General features: G+C 50.7%; 1 protein-coding gene across 10 annotated transcripts in view; it reads right to left on the reverse strand.

Annotated features, from left to right (window-relative positions):
- Positions 1-18683, reverse strand: part of SGIP1 (SH3GL interacting endocytic adaptor 1) — a 48584-nt gene extending 29901 nt beyond the window's left edge. For 7 of the 10 annotated variants that reach the window (XM_057399211.1, XM_057399209.1, XM_057399204.1 and 4 more), the window contains exons 1-5: positions 18114-18448; positions 4467-4530; positions 2271-2295; positions 325-381; positions 47-101 (exon numbers count right to left, since the gene is read on the reverse strand). In XM_057399211.1, coding sequence (XP_057255194.1) covers positions 47-101; positions 325-381; positions 2271-2295; positions 4467-4530; positions 18114-18123 — 211 coding nt within the window. In that variant the 5' untranslated portion in view covers positions 18124-18448. Of the gene's footprint in view, positions 1-46; positions 102-324; positions 382-2270; positions 2296-4466; positions 4531-18113; positions 18488-18534 lie in introns of those variants that run through there. The other 3 variants (XM_057399201.1, XM_057399202.1, XM_057399208.1) reach the window with 3 other exon arrangements.
- Positions 18684-20859: the final 2176 nt, after the last annotated feature.

The raw sequence follows: 20859 nt of genomic DNA on the forward strand, positions 1-20859 counted from the left end.
TCTTACAGTTGGTAACCCAAGAGGCAAAGCCAGCCATAAAGGATATAGCCTGGTTCCTCCGGTCGGATGCTGTATCCTTCCTCATCAAGCTCAGGTGAGTTCTGAATAGGGCACAAAAACAAAACCAAAAGAAAGAATTGGGAACGCTAATTCCATCCCTGGAAAGCTGGAGCAGCTCCTTCCTCCTGCAGGAAGAGATGCCCATCACAGCTCTCCGCAGCCTAACCCCACCCAAGAGCCACGAGGCAGCATGTGGGTACAGCCCAGGTCCCATTGGGAGCTGCATGGGTGCTGGGTGGAGGGCAGGTTCCCTGGGGCACTTACGTATCTGTCCCAGTCAATCTCTGCATAGAATCCATTCGGGGCTCCATTCGCTTTCTTCTGCAAGACATTGAAAAGGAAAATGTCCATGTTCTAAGTTAAGGAAGCAAGAGCAGAGCATCTCTTATAGGTGTGCATTGACACAGCTGGGATGGCAGTGGGTACTGCAGCAGCTGCCCCTGCAGGCACTACAGCGAGCTGCTCTGCACGTGCACGTCAGCCATACACAACAGCACTTCCCACTTCTGGAATGCCTTCCACACCAGAGGGGTAAAAAGGCTTTTGTTGAATATTCATTAAGTGAATTTAAGAGGGGAGAACTTAAGCAAGAGGTGAAATGACCATTTCTATATGTGATGGGATGTTCAACCCATGGGGAGAGCTGGCAGCAGGGGCTTTCCCCTTGCCCATCAAGCACAGATAGCACCACCGTTTATAGGGAGATAATCACCTTCCCCGGGACACACTGAAAGCAGAATCCAGTTTGTGTTATTCAGCAGCCCAGCCACCCATGGCATGAGCTGGGCTGCAGCAGTGAGCGGTGTCGGGGCTAACCCAGCTGTGATCATGGAATCCCAGACTGGGTTTGATTGGAATGGAGCTTAAAGCTCATCCAGGTCCAACCCCTGCTTCTCCATCCTAGAGAAGCTGTGGCTGCCCCATCCCTGGCAGTGTTCAAGGCCAGGTTGGACACAGGGGCTTGGAGCAAGCTGCTCTAGTGGAAGGGGTCCCTGCCCGTGGCAGGGGTTGGAGCTGGAGGAGCTTTAAGGTCCCTTCCAACACAAACCAGGCTGGGGTTCTATGACTGATTCTATGAATTGCTCTTGGCCACTCCAGTGGCTGCAGATATTACATGCTGTAGGAAGAGAAGTTACATTAAGCATCTCTGTCCTCCAATTCCCCTGCCCCAAATACATTCAGTGGCTTCCTTATACCCCCCAAAATTGCATTTCTCCATCTTTCAGCTTGCTGAAACACTGGAGACTTTCCCTGCCCTGAGCTCAGACAGCAAACCTCATGGAACAACAAGAACATGAGCCTGACTGAGAGGGCACCTGAGCTCACCCTAGGTCCCTGCACCCAATCCTGCTAGGACAGGCTGCCCACAGCACTTCTGCTGGTGGAGGAGACAGCTCAGGGCTGCCCCTTGAATGTTATTTGCGTGTTACTGTGAACAGAGCCTTGGTTCCAGCCCTGCCTGAGCTGCAGGCTCCTTTTTATCCCTATTTCTTAACCAGCTCTCATGGACACAGGGCAAGCCCAAAGCCATGGATTTGGGGTCAGATGTGGAAGAAAACCCAAACCAGAGAAGTGATACCCCAGTTTTTGTTTGGCTTTGTCACCCCAGCATCGCTCTCCTTGCTGAGCCTCCCGAGGGTCTCATTATTTTAAGGTGAGTCTCTAACATCTAAATTTGCTCAAGAAACAACAACCAACGCAGTCACAGTGTGAACCCAACACTTAAACTGATATTGAATGGCAAAAGGAGATGTGGTCCTTCCACTACCCAGGTCTAGCAGGGCCATTTCTAACACCATAAATCAAAGCAGCAATAATCAAAATAACAAACCCAAGTCTCTCCTTGTTTTCAATGTAGAAAATAAAAGCAGGCACTGGAAACAGCTGTTCTGGCAACATCCCCTTAACCCATCCCACAGCAAATCTGACCCAAGCCAATTAGCAGGAGTGGAAATGGGGATATGGAGCCAGGGGGGTTTAGCCGGACACGTGGTCCCTCTGCCCGAGGCTCTCTCCGGTGTTTGGTGTTATTTTCTCTCTGTTAAACCTGCAGGAATCCTGGGATGTGCCATTAAACAGCTCCTTACCCAGATGTATTTCCTATATGAAACAGAAATGAAGAGACGGTTCGCAAAGTGCTGATGGGGGAATTAACACTTAAGGAGCCATATGAGGAGGGGAAAGCAGGATAAGGTCCATGCAATACTTACAATGCCATCCCTGTCTGGTGACCCTCTGTAAAGAACAGAAAGAAGCAGAGTGTTACTCCCAAACTGCACTAGTGCCCAATCCATACCGTGGCGATGTGTGAGATTACTAGCTTGGAGATGGTTTTAATTATGAAGCTATCAGCAAATCTGAATTACCTGCCACGTGCTCTCTCTGAAACCCACACAGAGGTCTCAGTGCTGCTGATCTCATGTTATCAGGTGACAAATGCTATATTTATCCCTAAAGTGCTCCTGCTGATGATCCCATTCTAGTGCTGAGGAGCTGGGCTGGCTCCTCCTTGCACCCCTACCATGGCCATAGCCCGATGCTGGGTGCACATCCTATTGCAGAAGGCACTAAAACTGACAGAGTGAGTGAGTCGGAGGTTTTATTCCGGCAGCAGCACAGTCACTTCTCTTGAATGGATTTGCAAACTGAGGAGATCCTCAGGGATCCTAATCCCCAACCACTCACGGGATTTAGACCCTGATCACGGCCAGCAGCGTGTCTGGCTCAGCAGCCACATTCAGACACTGCCCAAGGATGCTAAGTTGGTTAGTGAAAACACAGATATGCTCATGAAAACCAGGCGGCTGCTCCACCTCTCCCGTGCTCCCCAGTCAGATCCCAGCTAGAATGGCTACGGAGACCCTTGACCGCTGGAGGGAAGGGGTGGAAAGTCCTTTCCCCTCACACAGCAAACCCAGCCCATTCCAGACCCCAGACAGCAGCTCTGCACATCCCACACCACGGTGCCCACCCCCAGGTCCATGGCAGGGGGGGACCAGAGGGGCTGTCCCAGCCTCTCAGTGCACCTCCCAGCCCCACACCGGCCACTGATGTGGGATTTGGAGAGCACTCGAAGCCCCTTGGGGTGATGATGGCGAGGTGACCCTGTGCTCTGCTAATCACTGCTGCCTGCTGATTGCAAGTGTCTCCTCCGCAGCGGCCTTTCTGCAATCTCGTTGCCATCACGAAAGCCCCAGGATTCGTTTGCCATCTCCATAGGCTGCCACCTTCCCCAGCCTCTAGGAAGAGCCGGCTGCTGCGAGCGACTGGTTAAAGGCAGGACCTAGCCCTGGCTCCATTGATTTTCCCTGGGCAGATGAGGATGCAGAGCAGCCTGACTCCTGCCCAGCATCCTGATACATTATAAATGAAGCCATTCATGGAGCTCCCGGCTGTCCCACAGCCTGCTTGGGGATGGACAGCCACCCTTCCTGGTGACAAGCCAGCAGGACAACGGCCTGGTGCTGCACAGCCCTCTTTGGGGATGTTCTCCATAGAGCTGAATCAACGAGGTTGGAAAAGACCTTTAAGGTCGTCAAGCTGTACCCCATATTTTCAGGCCCCGTTTTGCAGTGGGCAGAGCCCTGCAGGTGCAACCAAGGCTCACCGTGGTCCCAGGAGCATGGCTAGGGCTGTGGTGGCTGCCCCTTTGCAGAGGAAACCTCAGCAACCACCAGTGACATAGAAAATAGCTGAGGAAAGCAAATCTGAACAAAACCAAACCAAAACCCCACAGGGATTTTGTTGTGCAAGGCATTAAATACCTGTATGATGGTGAGGGAGAGGGAGCGGGGCTCCTCACTGCCTTTCCCCCTCTCCTTTGCCAGACTGCTTTCTGATATATACCCCAAAATACCTCAGTGGCAGCCAAGAGCTGGGCCCAGTGCCCCACCAGCGGCTCTGCACCCAGCTGTGAGGAGACCCCTGCCAGATGTTCTTCCAGGGAGCAAAAGCACCTTCCACATCAAAGCCAAAGGCGCCCCACGCACCCTCATCATCCCGAGCCTGCCCCAACCACGGCTCTGGCTCTTCACCACCCTGTGCAGGCATCTGCTTAAATGGAATTTGCATCTAAAAAGACCTCGGCAGACGGCAGATGAGGAGCTTGGGCAGGGATTAATCTGCTGAAACTCCCAGAGGAGCAATTTCCTCCTGATCAGCGCTAACTGTCACCATCAATTGCGAACACGTGGAGAGCCGGCTGCGTGGAGCAGAGGAAACACCTTGATTTGCTGTGCACTGCGTGTCCAAGGGGAAACAGCTTCAATGTATTTGTTCTTCCAAGACTTGATCCGAGGCTGATGAATGCCTGTGGTGCTCCGACTTCCTTCCTGGCCTGGCACCCCGGCATCAGCTTCTCCCCGGTATCAGCGTGCATTAAAGTGGTTTATAGCTCACTGACTTACGTGGAATCGGTATCCTTCTCTTTCTTCCGTATACCAAAGGCCTTCCTTGTACGTTTTTTCAATCCTGTGGATAGAAGGGGTATAAACAAGAATGCAACATTGCCATCAGCCTTGACAGAAATCCTCCAGAAGGCTCCTTATTCCTTTGTTATTTATAAGGAAGGTTAAAATAGAAAGGCCCAAACCCAAGAACCACCCGCAGCACTTTGCAGGTGGTTTCTACAGTTGCTTGTGCCTCGTATTTGCCCACTTAACTCTCATTAACCTGCTCTCAGCATGTGTGACTACGTATTTCACAGCTAATATTTCTAAGCTTACTGTCTTATGGGGACTGATGCACAGTGGGGAAACCTCTTTTTGGTGCAAAACCCACACAGCTGAAACCATGAGGCTGGTTGTCCTGCACTGATTCTTGATCTGCATAGTGCTTAAAATGATGCCTGGTGCCAATGATGCTGGAACCAGTTTGGAGCCCATCACGGCCATCACCACACTACTTAAAGAATGAATGGAGGAGAGAGGGTTTCTGAGATTTTCTCTCTCTTTTGCATCCTCAGAGCTACCCAGGAGAAGGATTTGAATGGCTGCTTGCAGCAAGGACTCCAAGGAAAGGATTGGGAGCATTTTTAGCACATTTCACTTGGCTGCTTTTCACACAGATGATGTTTCAGCTGTGGCTGGAAGCTGCTCTTGTGCTGGACACTGCTGGACACGCTCGTCATGAATCTCTGCCAGGAGCATGACAGCAATTAATGTAGGTCACAGCTTAATTTAGGGATTCTGGTAGCCACAGGAGCCAATATAAACCACAGTTCTTGAGACTAGAACAGCTATTTCTGGCCTCTTTCCCTTTCACAGCTCCTGGGAGTTGTGCCTTGGTCTGGAAGCCACCCAAATGTGCTGCGACGTGGGTCAGACGCTGCTGCAAGGGTGCAGCAGTGCTGTCGGGAGGTAAATGCAGTGCTCGCACTGATCCAATGAGCTGGCCTGTGTCAAATGGCCAGAGCAAAGGTGCAGGGACCACAGCAGGTCCCTTCCCTGAAACCTCCTGGAAAGCACAGTCAAGCATCACAAGGCAAAGAGGGACCATGGCTAACCAGAGCCCACAGGGATGGAAGGCAGGAGGAGCGGGGTTGGCAGCACGCACCCCGTCCTGCTGCCTCCTCGCTGGGTACCCAACCAGCTCTGCAGGGACTCAGCCATGGGTGCCTGCACACAGCAAGGAAACAGCTACAGGGTGAGTCTGCAGGGAAGATGAACACGCTGCCATTGGGAGTCCTGTTGGATGCACACATGCCTGCACAGCCCTGCATGCCTTCCTCTCCCCAGTGTGATATGCAACAGCTTTCGAAGGTGAAGGCAAGGGTCAGTGGCACCAACAGGGGTTGCCAGGACTGAGGCATAGCTAACAACCAGTACACCGCTGTGCTCTGTTACACCAGAAGCACACAGCTGTACCAGTGCTAAAACCTGCTTTGTTATAAAACACTAACTAGGTTTCGATGAGAAAACCTCAACCTCAAGCAACGTATTGAAAGAGCCAAATCTCCTGTAGCTCCCCTGAAACAGGCTCTGGATACCCCAGGAACATGGGAGCACTTATCCTAGGAGCTGTGTCCCCTGGCATAGCTCATTTATAGAATCCCAGCCTGGTTTGTGTTGGAAGGGACCTTAAAGCTCATCCAGCTCCAACCCCTGCCACAGGCAGGGACCCCTTCCACTAGAGCAGCTTGCTCCAAGCCCCTGTGTCCAACCTGGCCTTGAACACTGCCAGGGATGGGGCAGCCACAGCTTCTCTGGGCACCCTGTGCCAGCGCCTCAGCACCCTCCCAGGGAAGAGCTTCTGCCTAAGAGCTCATCTCAGTCTCCCCTCGGGCAGGTTCAAGCCATTCCCCTTGGCCTGTCCCTGCTTCCTCTTATGATGCTGCTGGCGGACACTGGGTTTCTTTGGTCTGGCTCCTGCTTTGAACCTGCCATTGAATTGAAATTATTTCTCGTTTTCCCAGGAACATCCTACTCTTCTGGGCACTGGCACAAGCAACAAGCACTACAAACATGAGCTTACTGCAGCACATCATTAAACACTGGGTTTAAATATCACCATAACACAGTGGGATGCTCCATGCTTTCAGTAGCCCATGGCTGGGTGGTCTGTGGGCCAACATTAGGACCAAACAAGCCAGGGCAGGACAAGGAGATGTCCTCTTGGTGCTGCTCATGGAGCTTTGCGTTGGACACTATCCCCTGTGAAACGGGAAACTAAGAGGCTGCTCCTGAAAAAGCACATGCAGTGCACTTCCTTTCTCTCCCCAAGGCATTACATGGTCGGGGCAAAGGAATCCCTTATGGGATCCCACACAGCCCATCCTATGGGATCCCACACAGCCCATCCTATGGGATCAATATGCCTTCATGTGCCGAACCCGTGGGCTCATCCTGCAACCTTACATGGACTCTGTTTTTACTACATAGTGCTGCTCAGCATTCCTTGTGTTTCTTCAAGACTCAAGCGAGTTATTAATAACCAAGGAAGGTTTCCATTCATCTCACCCCCTGGAATAACTTCATCCTCCAAACTCAAAGTAGAACAGGGAGGGCCGAAACCCCCAGAAATGAGTTCTTGTTCAGTCTTACGTGAGGCAGCACCCGATTTGGCTTAGTCTTGTAACAAAGCCGTCTGCTCAGTTACACAACAGGCCCACCATCTGCTTTAAATGGGAGATGACTGAGCAAAACATGGGCAAAGTGGCTGCCCCTTCCAAGGTACAACAGCTTCACACGCTGCAATTGGTCCTCATCGAGCCGAACGGCTTCACGTGCTCTCCCTCAAAGCCTCAGAGTAGCCACAAGCCAAAGCTGAACTCATCACTGTGTGCCAGGGATCTCATTTCAAACACCAATGGCTCTCCAAATTTGGGAGCATTATTCATCTTTTATTTACTATTACTCTTTCTTTTCCTGGTATACCTGATAAGTGGCATCTGAGAAATAGGAATCACTATGAAGCTCTCTGTATCTTACTCTCAAGAACAACCAGCACCTTTTTTTTCCTACATCAAAGACTTTACACCTATAGAAATAACCCCAGTATCCCAAATTCAGCCTCTTGCCCTCCATTCCCAGGCAGCTGAAGCAGCTGCTGCTGCTTCTGGACCTCCAAATACTGAAGGGGGTCCCTAAAGGAAGAGCTATTCACTCAGCAGGATGGGCCTCATGAAAGCAACACACCTCTCCAACAGGAGAGACATCAGGGAGAATATCTTTGCCTTAAATGCTCTTTTGTGATGACTAAAGGAAAAAGAAATGATTGAAATTAGTTCTACTTAGTCTGTGCATGAAGATAAACGTTATCTATTGCCATGCCAGAGGCTCAAGACCAAAGTAGCAGCAGGGAGGGGAGAGAATAAGGAAGAAGGGGGAGAAATAGGGGAGGCAATAAGAACTAATCACTCTTAGCTTTGTGTTTTCTTTGTTTTGGTGTGTGGAATTGTTTTGCACGCAACTTGGAGCTGGATTTGAGCATCCTGCTTCCCCACCACACACAAACCTGTGTCTTACTGAATATACTGAGTCCAAAGACCTGGAAACCTGCTGCCGTTTCATAGCCAAAAGCTCTTTGTATTTGGGTTTGGCTTGCTTTACTAAAGAAATAATAATCCTCCCTTTGCTCAGTAAGACAAAGCAAAGGCAAGATAGAACTCCTGAAAACCTGAGTCATATCCAGAGGAAAAAGTCAAAGGGTGAATTAAAGCCCCAAATAAATAACCCAAAGAACAGTGTCTCGAATGCTCTCTGCAAGTCAGCCCAGAAGCTTCCCCTGCTTTGACACAGCGCCTTGGGCCCAGCTGCTGCACCAACCTTTTACATGAAAATGAGCAGGTTTGGGCCATTGCAAACCCAGGGATTCTCAACTCCTTCACCCTCAGCAGCAGAAGAGTCAAGCCTCAGTGGCCACACTGCTTCAGTCCACGCTATTTTGTCCTTTCCCCACTGTATATGATCGATTTAATTCTATTATCTACAATTAAATTAGTATACATCACGAGAACATTTTAAATGCTTTTTACCTAACCCAGTCTTTGCATTCCAGCTCATTACCAGCCTCTCAGCAGGCTTAATAACGCAGTGAGGAGCCGAGCCCTCCGCACACTGCCTTGGTACAGCCATTAATATTTTAACCCCCTTCATTTACAAGTCTAATTGCTCCACAGAGGAGAGGATGGACCATCAGCGAGCAGCAGTGGGGCAGCAATGGCATCACTTCTGTTGGCAGCCCAAAGGGGCTCGTCCTGCAGCAGCCTGGTCCCGCAGAGCATGGATGAAGCCTTCAGGAGACAAGGTCGTCTGCTGCTGTGGTGTCATGGTAGGCACCAGGCTCCAGCCACAAACCCATCACCAGTAAGAGTCAACACAGGCAATAAATAACATGCTGATGTTATTTACTGCCGCTGTTCCTGGGTTTCCTTCCCAGTACAAAATGGTGCATCTCAACTACTGCAGTCTTAGGAAAAAAATCACTTTTTAACCAGCAGCACTTGTATTTATCACTGACTTAACATTCCATCCCGGTACACCGATAGTTTCCAGTGCAAACTGGCACTAAAATACTACATTTAGCTTTGCCACGGTGGGCTAACAAAGCTGTCTGTGGTAATGAGCTTGCCAGGTGTTAAAGGGCCTTTCTTCACCCTGTTTGGCTTCCAGGGCACTGAAAACAATATAAGCTAGATAGCGAAGTCCCACACATGTGTATCACAATCTTCCACTTGCTTACTGCAGTCCCTACCTATCGGGAAATGGAATGGTGACTTCACCACTGCATCTCTCACTCTCTGCCAGAGCAGAACATGGTTGGGGTCTTGCCTGTGGCTTTCAGGAAAGGAAATACTTGAAAAGAAAAGTGAACAACAGCTGTGGGCTTCTTTTGAAAGGACACATAAATTAATGCTGAGAAGTTTGCTCCATTTCAGATGGAAGACACTGAAGGACTAAAAAGTTCTTCATTTTGAGTGACCCCAGAGCAGAGCCTCAGCTCACGGGGGAGTGATGAGGGCAGCCAAAAGTCTGGAGGAGATGGTGGTGGGCAGCTGTAAGAGCTTCAGCTATTCGGCACAGCACCAAAACCTTGTCAGGAGCAGCTGCATCGGGATCCAAACTTAACCTCGGGAATGGAAACGGGATGATGGAGGGACACCCATTGCAGTGGGCAGAGGTGATAAAAGACCCTGTGGCTGATTCAGAAATACAGTCACATTTTCAGCCATGAGGGTAACTGAGTCTCTGAACAGGTTGTGGTGAACTGCCTGAGGAGGTTTTGAACTCAACACCTCCCTAAAATTACAAATCTCATTCCAGCCACTAAATGCAAAGAGCTCGGATGAAGTCCTGTGGCCACCACCACGTGTCCTGCCTGTCCCGCAGCAGCAGCCCCCATACTGGCTCAGCTCCGAGCATCCATCCCCATGTATCAGGAGGAGTTTGGGCTCCTAGCGCCTTTACATCTTTCCCATTCCCTTAGGTCTGCACCTTTCTCCCTCTGCAAACCACCCAAATACTCCTTGCAGCAGAGTCAGGAATTCAAAGGGCTGAGCATGCAAGGACTGCTGAACACCGGATCGTTGCTCACAGGTTATTCACCAACCTCAGTAAAGAAGCTGCAGGAACACCTTGCTGCCTGCTGACCGCAGGCATTGTTAACACCACCTTTCAGAGCCCCCAGGTGTGTGACAGGCAGGGACGTGGCACACAGGCGTCTCCACCGATCCCGTCAGTGAATTCAATGTGGGTACAGTTGTGGCTTTCATTCCCGCCTGGCACACACACAAGAACACCAGATGCATTTCTAAAGGTTGCTGCGCTGTGTAAGAAGTTGTCCAGGACAGGCTCTCCCTCCCACATGATGCTCAGGCTTCTATTTTGAGGAGGTTTCAGGTTTTTGGTGTATCAGGAAGGGAAGACAACGGTGCTCCCAGATGCCTCCCTTGGCTCCAAGCTGCAAGGAGGCCATTGGGCTTGTTCAGGGGAAACCCACCCAGGAAACATCACCCATGCTGGTATTTCCTTCTCACTCCCCCACAGCAAAGCCCACTGCAAACCTCTCCTCCTCTTTGCAAGGCTTTGCCATCACCTCTGCTCCTCAGCCAGCAGCAGCTCCCATCTCACAGCCCTGTTGTCAAAGGCATCTCCTTAAAACCCATTGCTCCATGCACACCACAGGTTCCCAGCAACTCCTTTGACAATTTTCCATGAAGAACACACCGGTTTTCCTGCTCTGCTGTTCACACAGAACATAAGGACTTACTAAACCCCACCAAAACCCTTCCCACTAAGAAACAGCCTTCCATCCACCCATGACTTATGGACTAAGGCAACCCCACTGCAGCCAACATCCACGAGCTCCCATTCCCGATTTCCCGGGTGAAGAGAACACCCAGGTTAGCAGGAAGATGCTTCCTTGGGGATAAGGGACAAATCCAGGCGACTTGCCAGGGAAAAGCATCATTTGCTCTCAGTTTGGTCATCCCATAAAAAATAATTGGCAATATTCGCATTTGCATACGATGAGGATTTAAACCCAAAATAAAGCCTGACGAGACACTTCTTCCCAGTTCCTCTCCCCATCCTGTTCCTCCCACAGTCTGCTGTCAAACCATTATCCTGATTTTAAAGCAGTGATTAACTGTGGCAATAGTGTAACTAAAAATAAGAGCAGGAGACCTGACCCGAAGAAAAGCTTCATTTCCAGGCAGTGTTTGACTAAACTGATGGAGCTTCTCCCACCCATCTGTCTCCTTGCAAAGGAGCTGTGCAAGGGGAACGAGCTCAAGACCCCTATGGGAAAGGAACCAGGTAACCATGAGGCATAAACGACCTTATAATAAATAACTTGGACAATATAAATGGTCTTATTATTAATAACTCTTACAGGCTTCTTTTGCATCTTCTGTACTAACATCAGAACCATGCCAAACCCCTGCAAAAACCTGAACAAGGGGAAATGGGTTTAAACTTAAACAGAGGAAGTTCAGGGCATGGATTAGGCAGAAGCTCTTCCCTGTGAGGGTGCTGAGGCGCTGGCACGGGGTGCCCAGAGAAGCTGTGGCTGCCCCATCTAGGCTGATGTTTGAGACACGAGATGCTCTTAAAGCTGATGCTGCCTGTAACCAGAGCAGGGCACAGGATCCAGCCTGTCTGACCCGCACCCACTGGGTGATAAGCATGATGCTGGGTGATGTTTTAAGAGAAGCACAAAACAACCAAACGCCCACTGAAATGCACACATGGATCTAAGAGCCTGACACCCATTTATTATTAATTATTAGCTCTAACAAGAGGGTCCACCTTTAGTGATTTCTATAGGCCCAGCTTTAGAAAGCCAACATATTTGTGTGGCTGTATGAAATTCTGCAGGCATCCAAACTGGGGGCTGCAATGGTGCTGATTATAGAATCCCAGCCTGGTTTGGGTTGGAAGGGACCTTAAAGCTCCTCCAGCTCCAACCCCTGCCACGGGCAGGGACCCCTTCCACTAGAGCAGCTTGCTCCAAGCCCCTGTGTCCAACCTGGCCTTGAACACTGCCAGGGATGGGGCAGCCACAGCTTCTCTGGGCACCCTGTGCCAGCGCCTCAGCACCCTCACAGGGAAGAGCTTCTGCCTAAGAGCTCATCTCAGTCTTCCCTCGGGCAGGTTCAAGCCATTCCCCTTGGCCTGTCACTAAGGGATGAGGGCAGGCTGTGAAACCTGCCCCCAGCACCACCACAGCTCCTATCCTCCTCAACCAACCCATCCCAAGCCCTCCGCGAGATCCCACACATCCCACACATGATGACACTAATCTCAAGTTGATGTTTTAAATTCCCTGAAACACGTAGGTGGAGACTTGGAGATTTTTATTCCTCAATAACTCCCTCAAAAAAGGGTCATAATTTAAATGAATTTAAATGCAAAGGAAGATGTGCCAAAGTCAGGGGTGCTTTTCCAAGGCTGGGATGGGTAAGGATCAACTCCCAGGTAATACAGGCTGCAAAGTACAACTTTCCCAGTCCTGATACCTTACTGCTTTCAAATAATATAACCATTGTCAGCACTAATCCAGTGTAAATGGGGACATGGTAGGGAACTTCCCCTTTCCACCTCTGCAGTGAAGCCCACTGGTGTGGAGGGGAGGAGATGGGGTTTGTTGGACACTGTATGAAATCAAACCACACTTAAAACTAACTCGAAGACTGAAGTGAAGAGTTCTGTGAGGCTGTAAGTGCAAAAACCCCGCTTTCAGTCACACAGATAAAGCAAAAAACCTTCAAAAGCCCCCCAAAACATCAGCTTGCAACTGAACTTCTATTAAAAACAAAGAGCCGAGGGTAGTCAATAGCTGGCAAGGCAAACAGGGCTACTCTTGTACTACTGCACTGCATGTGAGCATCCCGCACTGCTGACAAACACACTGTGTGGCAGCCAGGTGTTTGCCTTTTTCCTACCGAACCTGTAGGAACTCAAGCATAGTGTCTTAAGAACAGAGACTATATTGGGCCAGCAAAGGAAAGGGGAAGGCCACCACATGTGAGACAGCCAGCATCACACGCCATCGGCTTCTCAAAGGCAGATAGGTTTTTAGTGATGGTCTCCAAATACAGCAGGGTTTGGGCATCCAAATAGTTTAAGGTTGTTGCTTTAGGAAGGAGCTCTGCCCTTGGCCCCCTTCCAATTTTCCCTCTGAAATGCTCCCTTTCAGACCCCAGCCATGGGTCATGATCCCTGGAGCAAGTGCTGGGCAAATCACATTTTATACCACCTACAGCTTCACAGCCCCAACACGAGCATTTAGGGAAGGTGCTTCCACTCAGAACCGTGTTTTGCACAGAACCCCAGCCTGGTTTGGGTTGGGAGGGAGCTCAAAGCTCCTCCAGCTCCAACCCCTGCCACGGGCAGGGACCCCTTCCACTAGAGCAGCTTGCTCCAAGCCCCTGCGTCCAACCTGGCCTTGAACACTGCCAGGGATGGGGCAGCCACAGCTTCTCTGGGCACCCTGTGCCAGCGCCTCAGCACCCTCACAGGGAAGAGCTTCTGCCTAAGAGCTCATCTCAGTCTCCCCTCTGGCAGCTTAAAGCCATTCCCCTTGGCCTGTCCCTACAGGCCCTTGCCCAAAGCCCCTCTCCAGCCTTCTTGCAAGTCCCCTCTAGGCACTGGAAGGCTGTTTTCCACCTCTGCTTCAGACCCTGTGATGGAGGTGCAAGAGGAACAGACACCTGGTTTAACCTGTAATTTTGTTTTCTAAAGTCTCTTTAAAATTTGAATAAGACCCATGAATCATGCAGAAAGTCTCTGCCTTGGCAAAGGAGCCCAAATTGCTGCGCTTGGGCACCAGCTCGAGACGCCCAAGGGCACGCTTTAAACCGAGGTTCAATCCAAGGAGGCATTTTGCAGACCCATCACGTTTTGCCCCATTTTCTATCTTTTATACCCCCCAAATTAAACCCTCTTTGGGTTTGCTTCAGCTTCCACGTCTCACTGGTTATTTTAGTTGCAAGGCAAACATCGAGCTTTGCTGCCTCACACGTACTTTGGTTTAAATCTTCCACATCATCATGGTGGCACCACACGGGTTTTAAGTGGCAGGTACCACCAGCCCCAATCCAAAGCATTCCCCAGACTCACAAGGGTTGGGGGGGACATTTTGCTTCATAACTGGTAGTTTTCAGCTAGAGTCTTCTTATCCCTTCCCTCCCTTTGCAGGGAGAGACATGCTGCCAGTGGACTACAGCTGGAAAAACCCAGCCCAGCGGGGACGGTTTGAATGCCTGCAAAAAGGGATGTTCCCATTTTTTGCCCTTCCATAAACTAGAAGGTGCTACTGCAACCTGCTCAGCTCATGGAGACATTTAGTATAACTGTAACATAGACTTTAGTATAACTTTTCTTCCTACATGTTCTCACCATAGCATTTGCCTCCACCAGAGTGACCAAGGGCAAATCAGAATCAATCATAGAATGGTTTGGGTTGGAAGGGAGCTTAAAGCTCCTCCAACTCCAACCCCTGCCACGGGCAGGGACCCCTTCCACGGGCAGGGACCCCTTCCACTGGAGCAGCTTGCTCCAAGCCCCTGTGTCCAACCTGGCCTTGAGCACTGCCAGGGATGGGGCAGCCACAGCTCCCCTGGGCACCCTGTGCCAGCGCCTCAGCATCCTTGTGTTGAACAATCAAACCATCTCCTCTTGCACTCATGGAAGAACAGTTTCCACACCAATGCCAAGGCCTGTCAGTTATGCAGCAGGGTCCAGCAGGTCTGTGAAAATCCCCCTTGCATCCCAGAGGACACAGATGGAGATGCTCCTGCAAGACAAAGCCTCTTTGCAAGCCCAAGCTTGGTCATGGTCTACTGCTCAAACAATGCATTGGAAAACACAGGTCCTGGTTTAGTGTTATGGTCCTAATGGATCTCTTTTGCCATCCATGCCTAGATTTAGGTTAATTGTATCAAACCTGCTATTAGCTTTCTCAAATAAACCCCAAACTTTTCTAGTAGGCCATTTCCTTGCTGAATCCCACACTGAGCACGTTTAAACACACCATTCACTGAAACCATACCACCAAAACAGAATAAAGCCACGTTTTTGCCCTAATCAAGAAAAAGACTTTTTAATGTGCTCTTAAATACTCTGCTCCCAGCACTGCCTGTTCAGCACAATGAAAACGTAAGACCTGGAGACAACCATTGCCAAAAGATGACTCAAGAAAGTCTTGGCCATTTTGGATGTGCCCAGTTATCCATGCAAGTTCCCAGAGGACCCCGCTTCCAGAAACATGTGCAAAAAGCCAGATATTTCCACTCTGAGAGAGCTTCCCTCCAGCAAACATGAGATTTGGGCTCACACAGGTACTGTTTCCTACAGAAGAAGAAATGACCTTCTCCCATGGCCGCTCCCATTAGCCACAGTGCTGTCTTATCTTTCTGAACATCACAGAGCTTCTGGCTGGAGTGATACATTGCAGCAGTGATTTCAAAACTTAATTAGGCTGCATAAAATACCTTCAGTACATTGGAGATGCAACAGATGGATTAAAAAAGGAGATAAACTTGTTCCTGTGCACGGATGTTTACCTTAACAACGCATCCAATGTTTTTCTGAGTACTGCAGAGTAATTTTACAATCCAAGAGAACATCTAATTACCTCATATCAACAGACACACATGCAGAGAGCTTTCCAGCATGTTGTGGGACCTTTCCCACAGAGGCTTGGGTCCTAGATCTAGTGCTGACACGCAATACAGTTCTGCTTCAGGTTATATGCCCCATCCCTGGCAGTGTTCAAGGCCAGGTTGGACACAGGGGCTTGGAGCAAGCTGCTCCAGTGGAAGGGGTCCCTGCCCGTGGCAGGGGTTGGAGCTGGAGGAGCTTTAAGGTCCCTTCCAGCACAAACCAGGCTGGGATTCTATGTTTACTGCAGGGAATCACAGATATACTGTGCAGGTTTGCAAGTTTCAGATGAAACCTAAGCGCATTCAAAAGCGTGCTTATCTTAAAACAAAGACATATAAATGAACACCTCATCAAGTTGCCAGTGTTCCAGTTGGACGTTGCTCACAAAAGTCTCACTCTCCCACAAATAGAACCAGTTTCCAACCGGTTAAAAACTCACCAAAAGCAGTAATTATTTCTTCTCATTTTCTTGCTATCATTCTAGGTTCCTGCACCATTGGCTAGCTGGGGAACAACGTGTTAACGCAGCTTCAGAAGTTGCAGATAATGGGGAAATTTTGGAAATAATAAGTAAAAGCTACCCATAAGATTTTTCTTTCTTAATGCCTGGATCACAAAAGGTGATTCCACGTTCACCATAGACCAATGAACCCGCTGCCCCAGACCTGGCCAACATCCCCAGCGCCTTGGCCACGGTGGCCACGGCTCCTACACAGAGGCAACCCTTGGGCATGTCCCAAGCAAGGCAAAAATCCTCCAGGAAAAACAATCCACACCAAAAAACCTCCAAAACACACAACCCCCCCAAGCACCCACCCATCTTCCCCCCATCCAGCCTCTAAACTACTTAAATAACACAAACTGCAGGAGGCCAACTTCAATTTAGCCACATTCATTCCTCCACAGACGTAGGCACTTTTGAGAGAAACCACGTTCTGAATGATATCTTCTCTAAAATGACCTGTTCCTGCACGGCCTGGGTGCTGGTTCCCAGTCATGTATGTCAGCACGGTGTAATGGGCTCGATGTCATGGCTTAAAATGAAAGTCTCTTTTGATGGTGACTATCGTCGGTATTAAAGGAGACGTTGACATGAGGCATTTCCTGCCATCAAAGAGCACCACCACTCATTTTCTTAATGCCAAGACACAGAAAAAATAGCAGGAAGCAATTCCCGTGTGCTTACACATGGCCATTACAGCACCCGAATTCCCAAGGTTAGGCAAATAATTCAAGTCAATAGGAGAAGTCTCGATTGCACAGATCTTGATGCCTCCCTAGGTTAATGTGGAGCGGGTGGCAGAGCACGATTTGCAGGGACACACCAAGAGGAAGCCCAATTTCTGCCTGTCATCTCGGGAAGGCCGGGAATGCCGGTTAGCATGAAGGCAGCGCCGCGAGCACAGTGCTGGATGCGGCTCCATGCAGCCCTCCCCAGGCTGGGCCCTGCTGCCTCGGCCAATGGGCCAGGAAATACAAATCCAAGGGAATATTTTGACATCCTCAGGTCTCTCCAATAGATCATTTTTACTTAGCAGAAATAAAGGAGAAATATATTCCCTCCAGTACCCATTCTGCTCAGAATACAAATTAATGTCTTCCTTTCCCTGCTTCTGACTTCAGCAGGCATTAAAAAATTAAATAGAATTAAAAAGAGCTTTACATACAGTCGAGACAAATGACATAGGTTAAAATCTCTTTAATGCCCAAAGGCTTTTCCCACACAGCATCAGACACAGTCTCACAACACTCTCCTGCTCGGAGCCCATATTTCCTTCTCATTTATTCCGGTAAGCCACAATCCAACACCCCCCCACCAGAGCCTGCGCCTTCAAACCAGTGACACAACATGGCAAAAAATGACCCTAAGTTTAAATATCCTTGTTTCCTGCTGGAAAGATGCTCCTCCATGCAGTGTAAACCCACTGAATCCCATCCAGCATCGCCAGGCTTCACAGCCCCGGTCTGTGCACGCAGCTAACGCTTAAATTCACCCTCTGTGCATCACAGCAAGTGGAAAAAAGTGGGTTTCCAAGCAGAGGATAAAATAATGCCTAAAGGATCCTAATTCCAACCAACCCACCCGGGTTGGGGTTCATCTCTCTGCCCAGGCTGCTGCCTGGAACTGGCAGCTCCGATGGACAGCCGGGTGTTTGCCTACCCCGAGCTGCCTACACAGGGCTGGGGAGGGAACTGCAAATAATCTGATGGGCTTGATATTATATCACCATCCGCCAGCTTGCCGGCAGTGGGCAGGGAGCTTCGGTTCGACCGGGATTAGGGGGAGGGGAGGATTTAATTTTATTATCATTATTATTATTATCATCATTATTTTGGGGGGTCTTTAATAGGAAAAGGATTCACACGCGCAGGTTCAGAGCATCCTCCTTCCCCCACGGCTTTGAAAACTCCAGCGATCCCAAAAGACATGCTCAGATCATCACCTACCTTCCATCATGGTGGCAGAATTGCATTCCTCAATTTCCAAGGAGCCTGAAAAAAAAAAAAATAAAAATACAGGAGAATACGATCCCAGTTACCAGATGCTGAACGGGAGCCCCTCCACCAAACGCCTCCGACCCCGCTCAGCTGCCGGAATAACGAGGAGGGGTAAAACCCGTGCGCTGAGGCTAAGGGCAGGCCATGGATGCTGCTGTGCCTGTATCACCTCCAGGAGCACCGGAGGATGCTGAGAGAAAGGGAGGACGAGCCGGGCTCCGGCGCAGCCAGTCCCTCCCGCCCCGCACCTCCTCACATGCGCGCTCGCTCCCGACACCCCCCCCCCCCGCCCCGGGAACACACCAACCTATTTCCCATCTTTTCCCCCTTTCCTTTCCACTTTCACCAAAAGCATAACCCCTCTCCGTACCTCGTGACGCACTTCCCCTCCCTCTAATCCTATTGCAGCGGCTGGGGGAGCCGGATTAATGCCCGGCCGCTGTCAGATTAGGGAGACGGGCTGGCGACGAGGGAGGGGGGGAAGAGATGAACCCAGGCTGGATGAGGCAGCGGAGCTCGCTCCGGGCCCGGCTCCCGCAGCCATTCAAGAGGGAAACGCATCGGGCTGACGTCACACCGCCTGCAATTAGCCCCGAAAGGATGATGCGGGAGAAATTTCTGCCGGGATTGCCTGCCGACAGCGCCTGGGAAGCGGCTCCATGGGAAGAGCGGCGCCGGCACCCCCGGAGCGGGGAACAAAAGAGGCTGGGGAGGGAGGGAGGGTGCAAGAGCCGAGCCCCGGCTCTGCCTGGGGACCCCCCGTTTCCCATCACCAGCCGGAGCCACCCTCCAGGAGATGCCATCAGAGCCTGCCCCGGCCAACTGACACATCCCGTTTCTCTGTCAGCCCCGGCTTCCAGCTCCCCTCAGCACAGCGCTGAGCCTCAGCCGGCCCCGAATGCACTGTGGGACCCCCCCTGGCTTGGGAAGCACCTCTCAGAGCTGCTTACAAGGGCTGGGGGTGACGGGGAGTTCCAACACAGGGGTTATGCGGGACACCACCGGGATTACCCCAGTAAATACATGAGGCACAAATCCGGTCCTGCAAAATGGGGTCTAAACAGCTCAGAAAGTTCAGACACCCCTGGAGAAGAGAAGGCTCCTGAAGGGAGACCTGAGAGCAGCTCCAGTGCCTGAAGGGGCTGCAGGAAAGCTGGAGAGGGGCTTGGGACAAGGGATGTAGGGACAGGCCAAGGGGAATGGCTTTAAGCTGCCAGAGGGGAGACTGAGATGAGCTCTTAGGCAGAAGCTCTTCCCTGTGAGGGTGCTGAGGCGCTGGCACAGGGTGCCCAGAGAAGCTGTGGCTGCCCCATCCCTGGCAGTGTTCAAGGCCAGGTTGGACACAGGGGCTTGGAGCAAGCTGCTCCAGTGGAAGGGGTCCCTGTCCGTGGCAGGGGTTGGAGCTGGAGGAGCTAAAACCAGCCTGTTTCAGCATTTGCCAATGCAGCTTTTCTGTGTGACCTTGTGTCTGATGGAACCTCAACCTCCACCTCTCACCCTGCATCACCGTCTTTAGGACCACTGAAGGCAGCCACACATGTTTCTCAGGACCTCACTCTGCGCACATGCAGGGAAAGCAAAACCCACATTGTTTTCCTATTAAAAAAAATAAATAAACCTTTCCCCCCCCCCCCATTTAAAAGTCTACCATTTTTCCCATTAAAAAAAAAATCTTTCCCCATTAAAAATTCCTAACTTTCTTCTATTAAAAAAAAAAGGCAAAATAAACAAATCTACTCATTTCCCCCCATTAAACAAATAATTCTCATTTCCCCCATTAAAACCCTCCCAAAGCCGAGCACCTCTGAGGGTCTGGATGCACCACTGGCAAAACAAGACTCAACCCCACATCGGAGCCTCCAGCCTTGAGTATCCCAAGCCAAAGCGTCCCCAGCCGCAGCCCTCACCCATCACAGCACCGAGATGCCCCCAAGGGCTGGGATTATTTAACAGATGGTGGGTTAATCCCTGCAGGAGCCCCTGTGACCTGTCCCAACTCCCAGCACCTTCTGCACGGGCACAGGGAAGTGGGATGGGGATGGTGCCTGTGGAAAATCCCTTTGTAATCCCAGGGTGAGCACAATGAGATGAATGTGGCTCCATTGTGTCCCCCCCCCAGAACACCCCAAGGAGAGAGGCTGGCACAGTGACAGGATGTCTGGGTGATGGGCATGCACACACCATGTCCAGATCCCTCTGGACACACCAAAATAACACCTATCTTTATCACGGCGCTGCTGTAGCCATCCCGCATCCCAGTGATGCTGCTTCCCATGACACTCCTCAGCCAGGTTTATCCTTCTTAACCAAGCAGGAAGAGCTGTAACTTCCCTGCAAACACCTTCCCAAGCTGGCAACGGGTAAATAAGTTGTTGTCACCAAGCTCCTCCATTTCACAGCATCCCCCACACTCTGCCCCCATAACCCACGGTAGCACAGGTGGGGACCCCTGCATTACTGCTAATCCCAGCACGGCTCCGGCTTGCTCAGCTCTGTGGGATGTCTCGACCTTATGAAATAATTCCTGCCATGGGGCAAGAGCGAAACTCAGCTTCCCGAGGGTAAAATTAACCCTGAGCTAACCTGGGACAGCAGCACCAGAGGGACGTGGAGCTGTTGGAGCGAGTGTAGAGGAGGCCATGGAGATGCTGCGAGGGCTGGAGCAGCTCTGCTCTGGAGCCAGGCTGAGAGAGCT

The sequence above is a fragment of the Pezoporus wallicus genome, unplaced genomic scaffold, assembly GCF_028554395.1.
Source record: "Pezoporus wallicus isolate ANWC-B61680 ecotype Strahan unplaced genomic scaffold, APGP_CSIRO_Pwel_v1 contig_11395, whole genome shotgun sequence".
NCBI lineage: Eukaryota > Metazoa > Chordata > Aves > Psittaciformes > Psittacidae > Pezoporus > Pezoporus wallicus.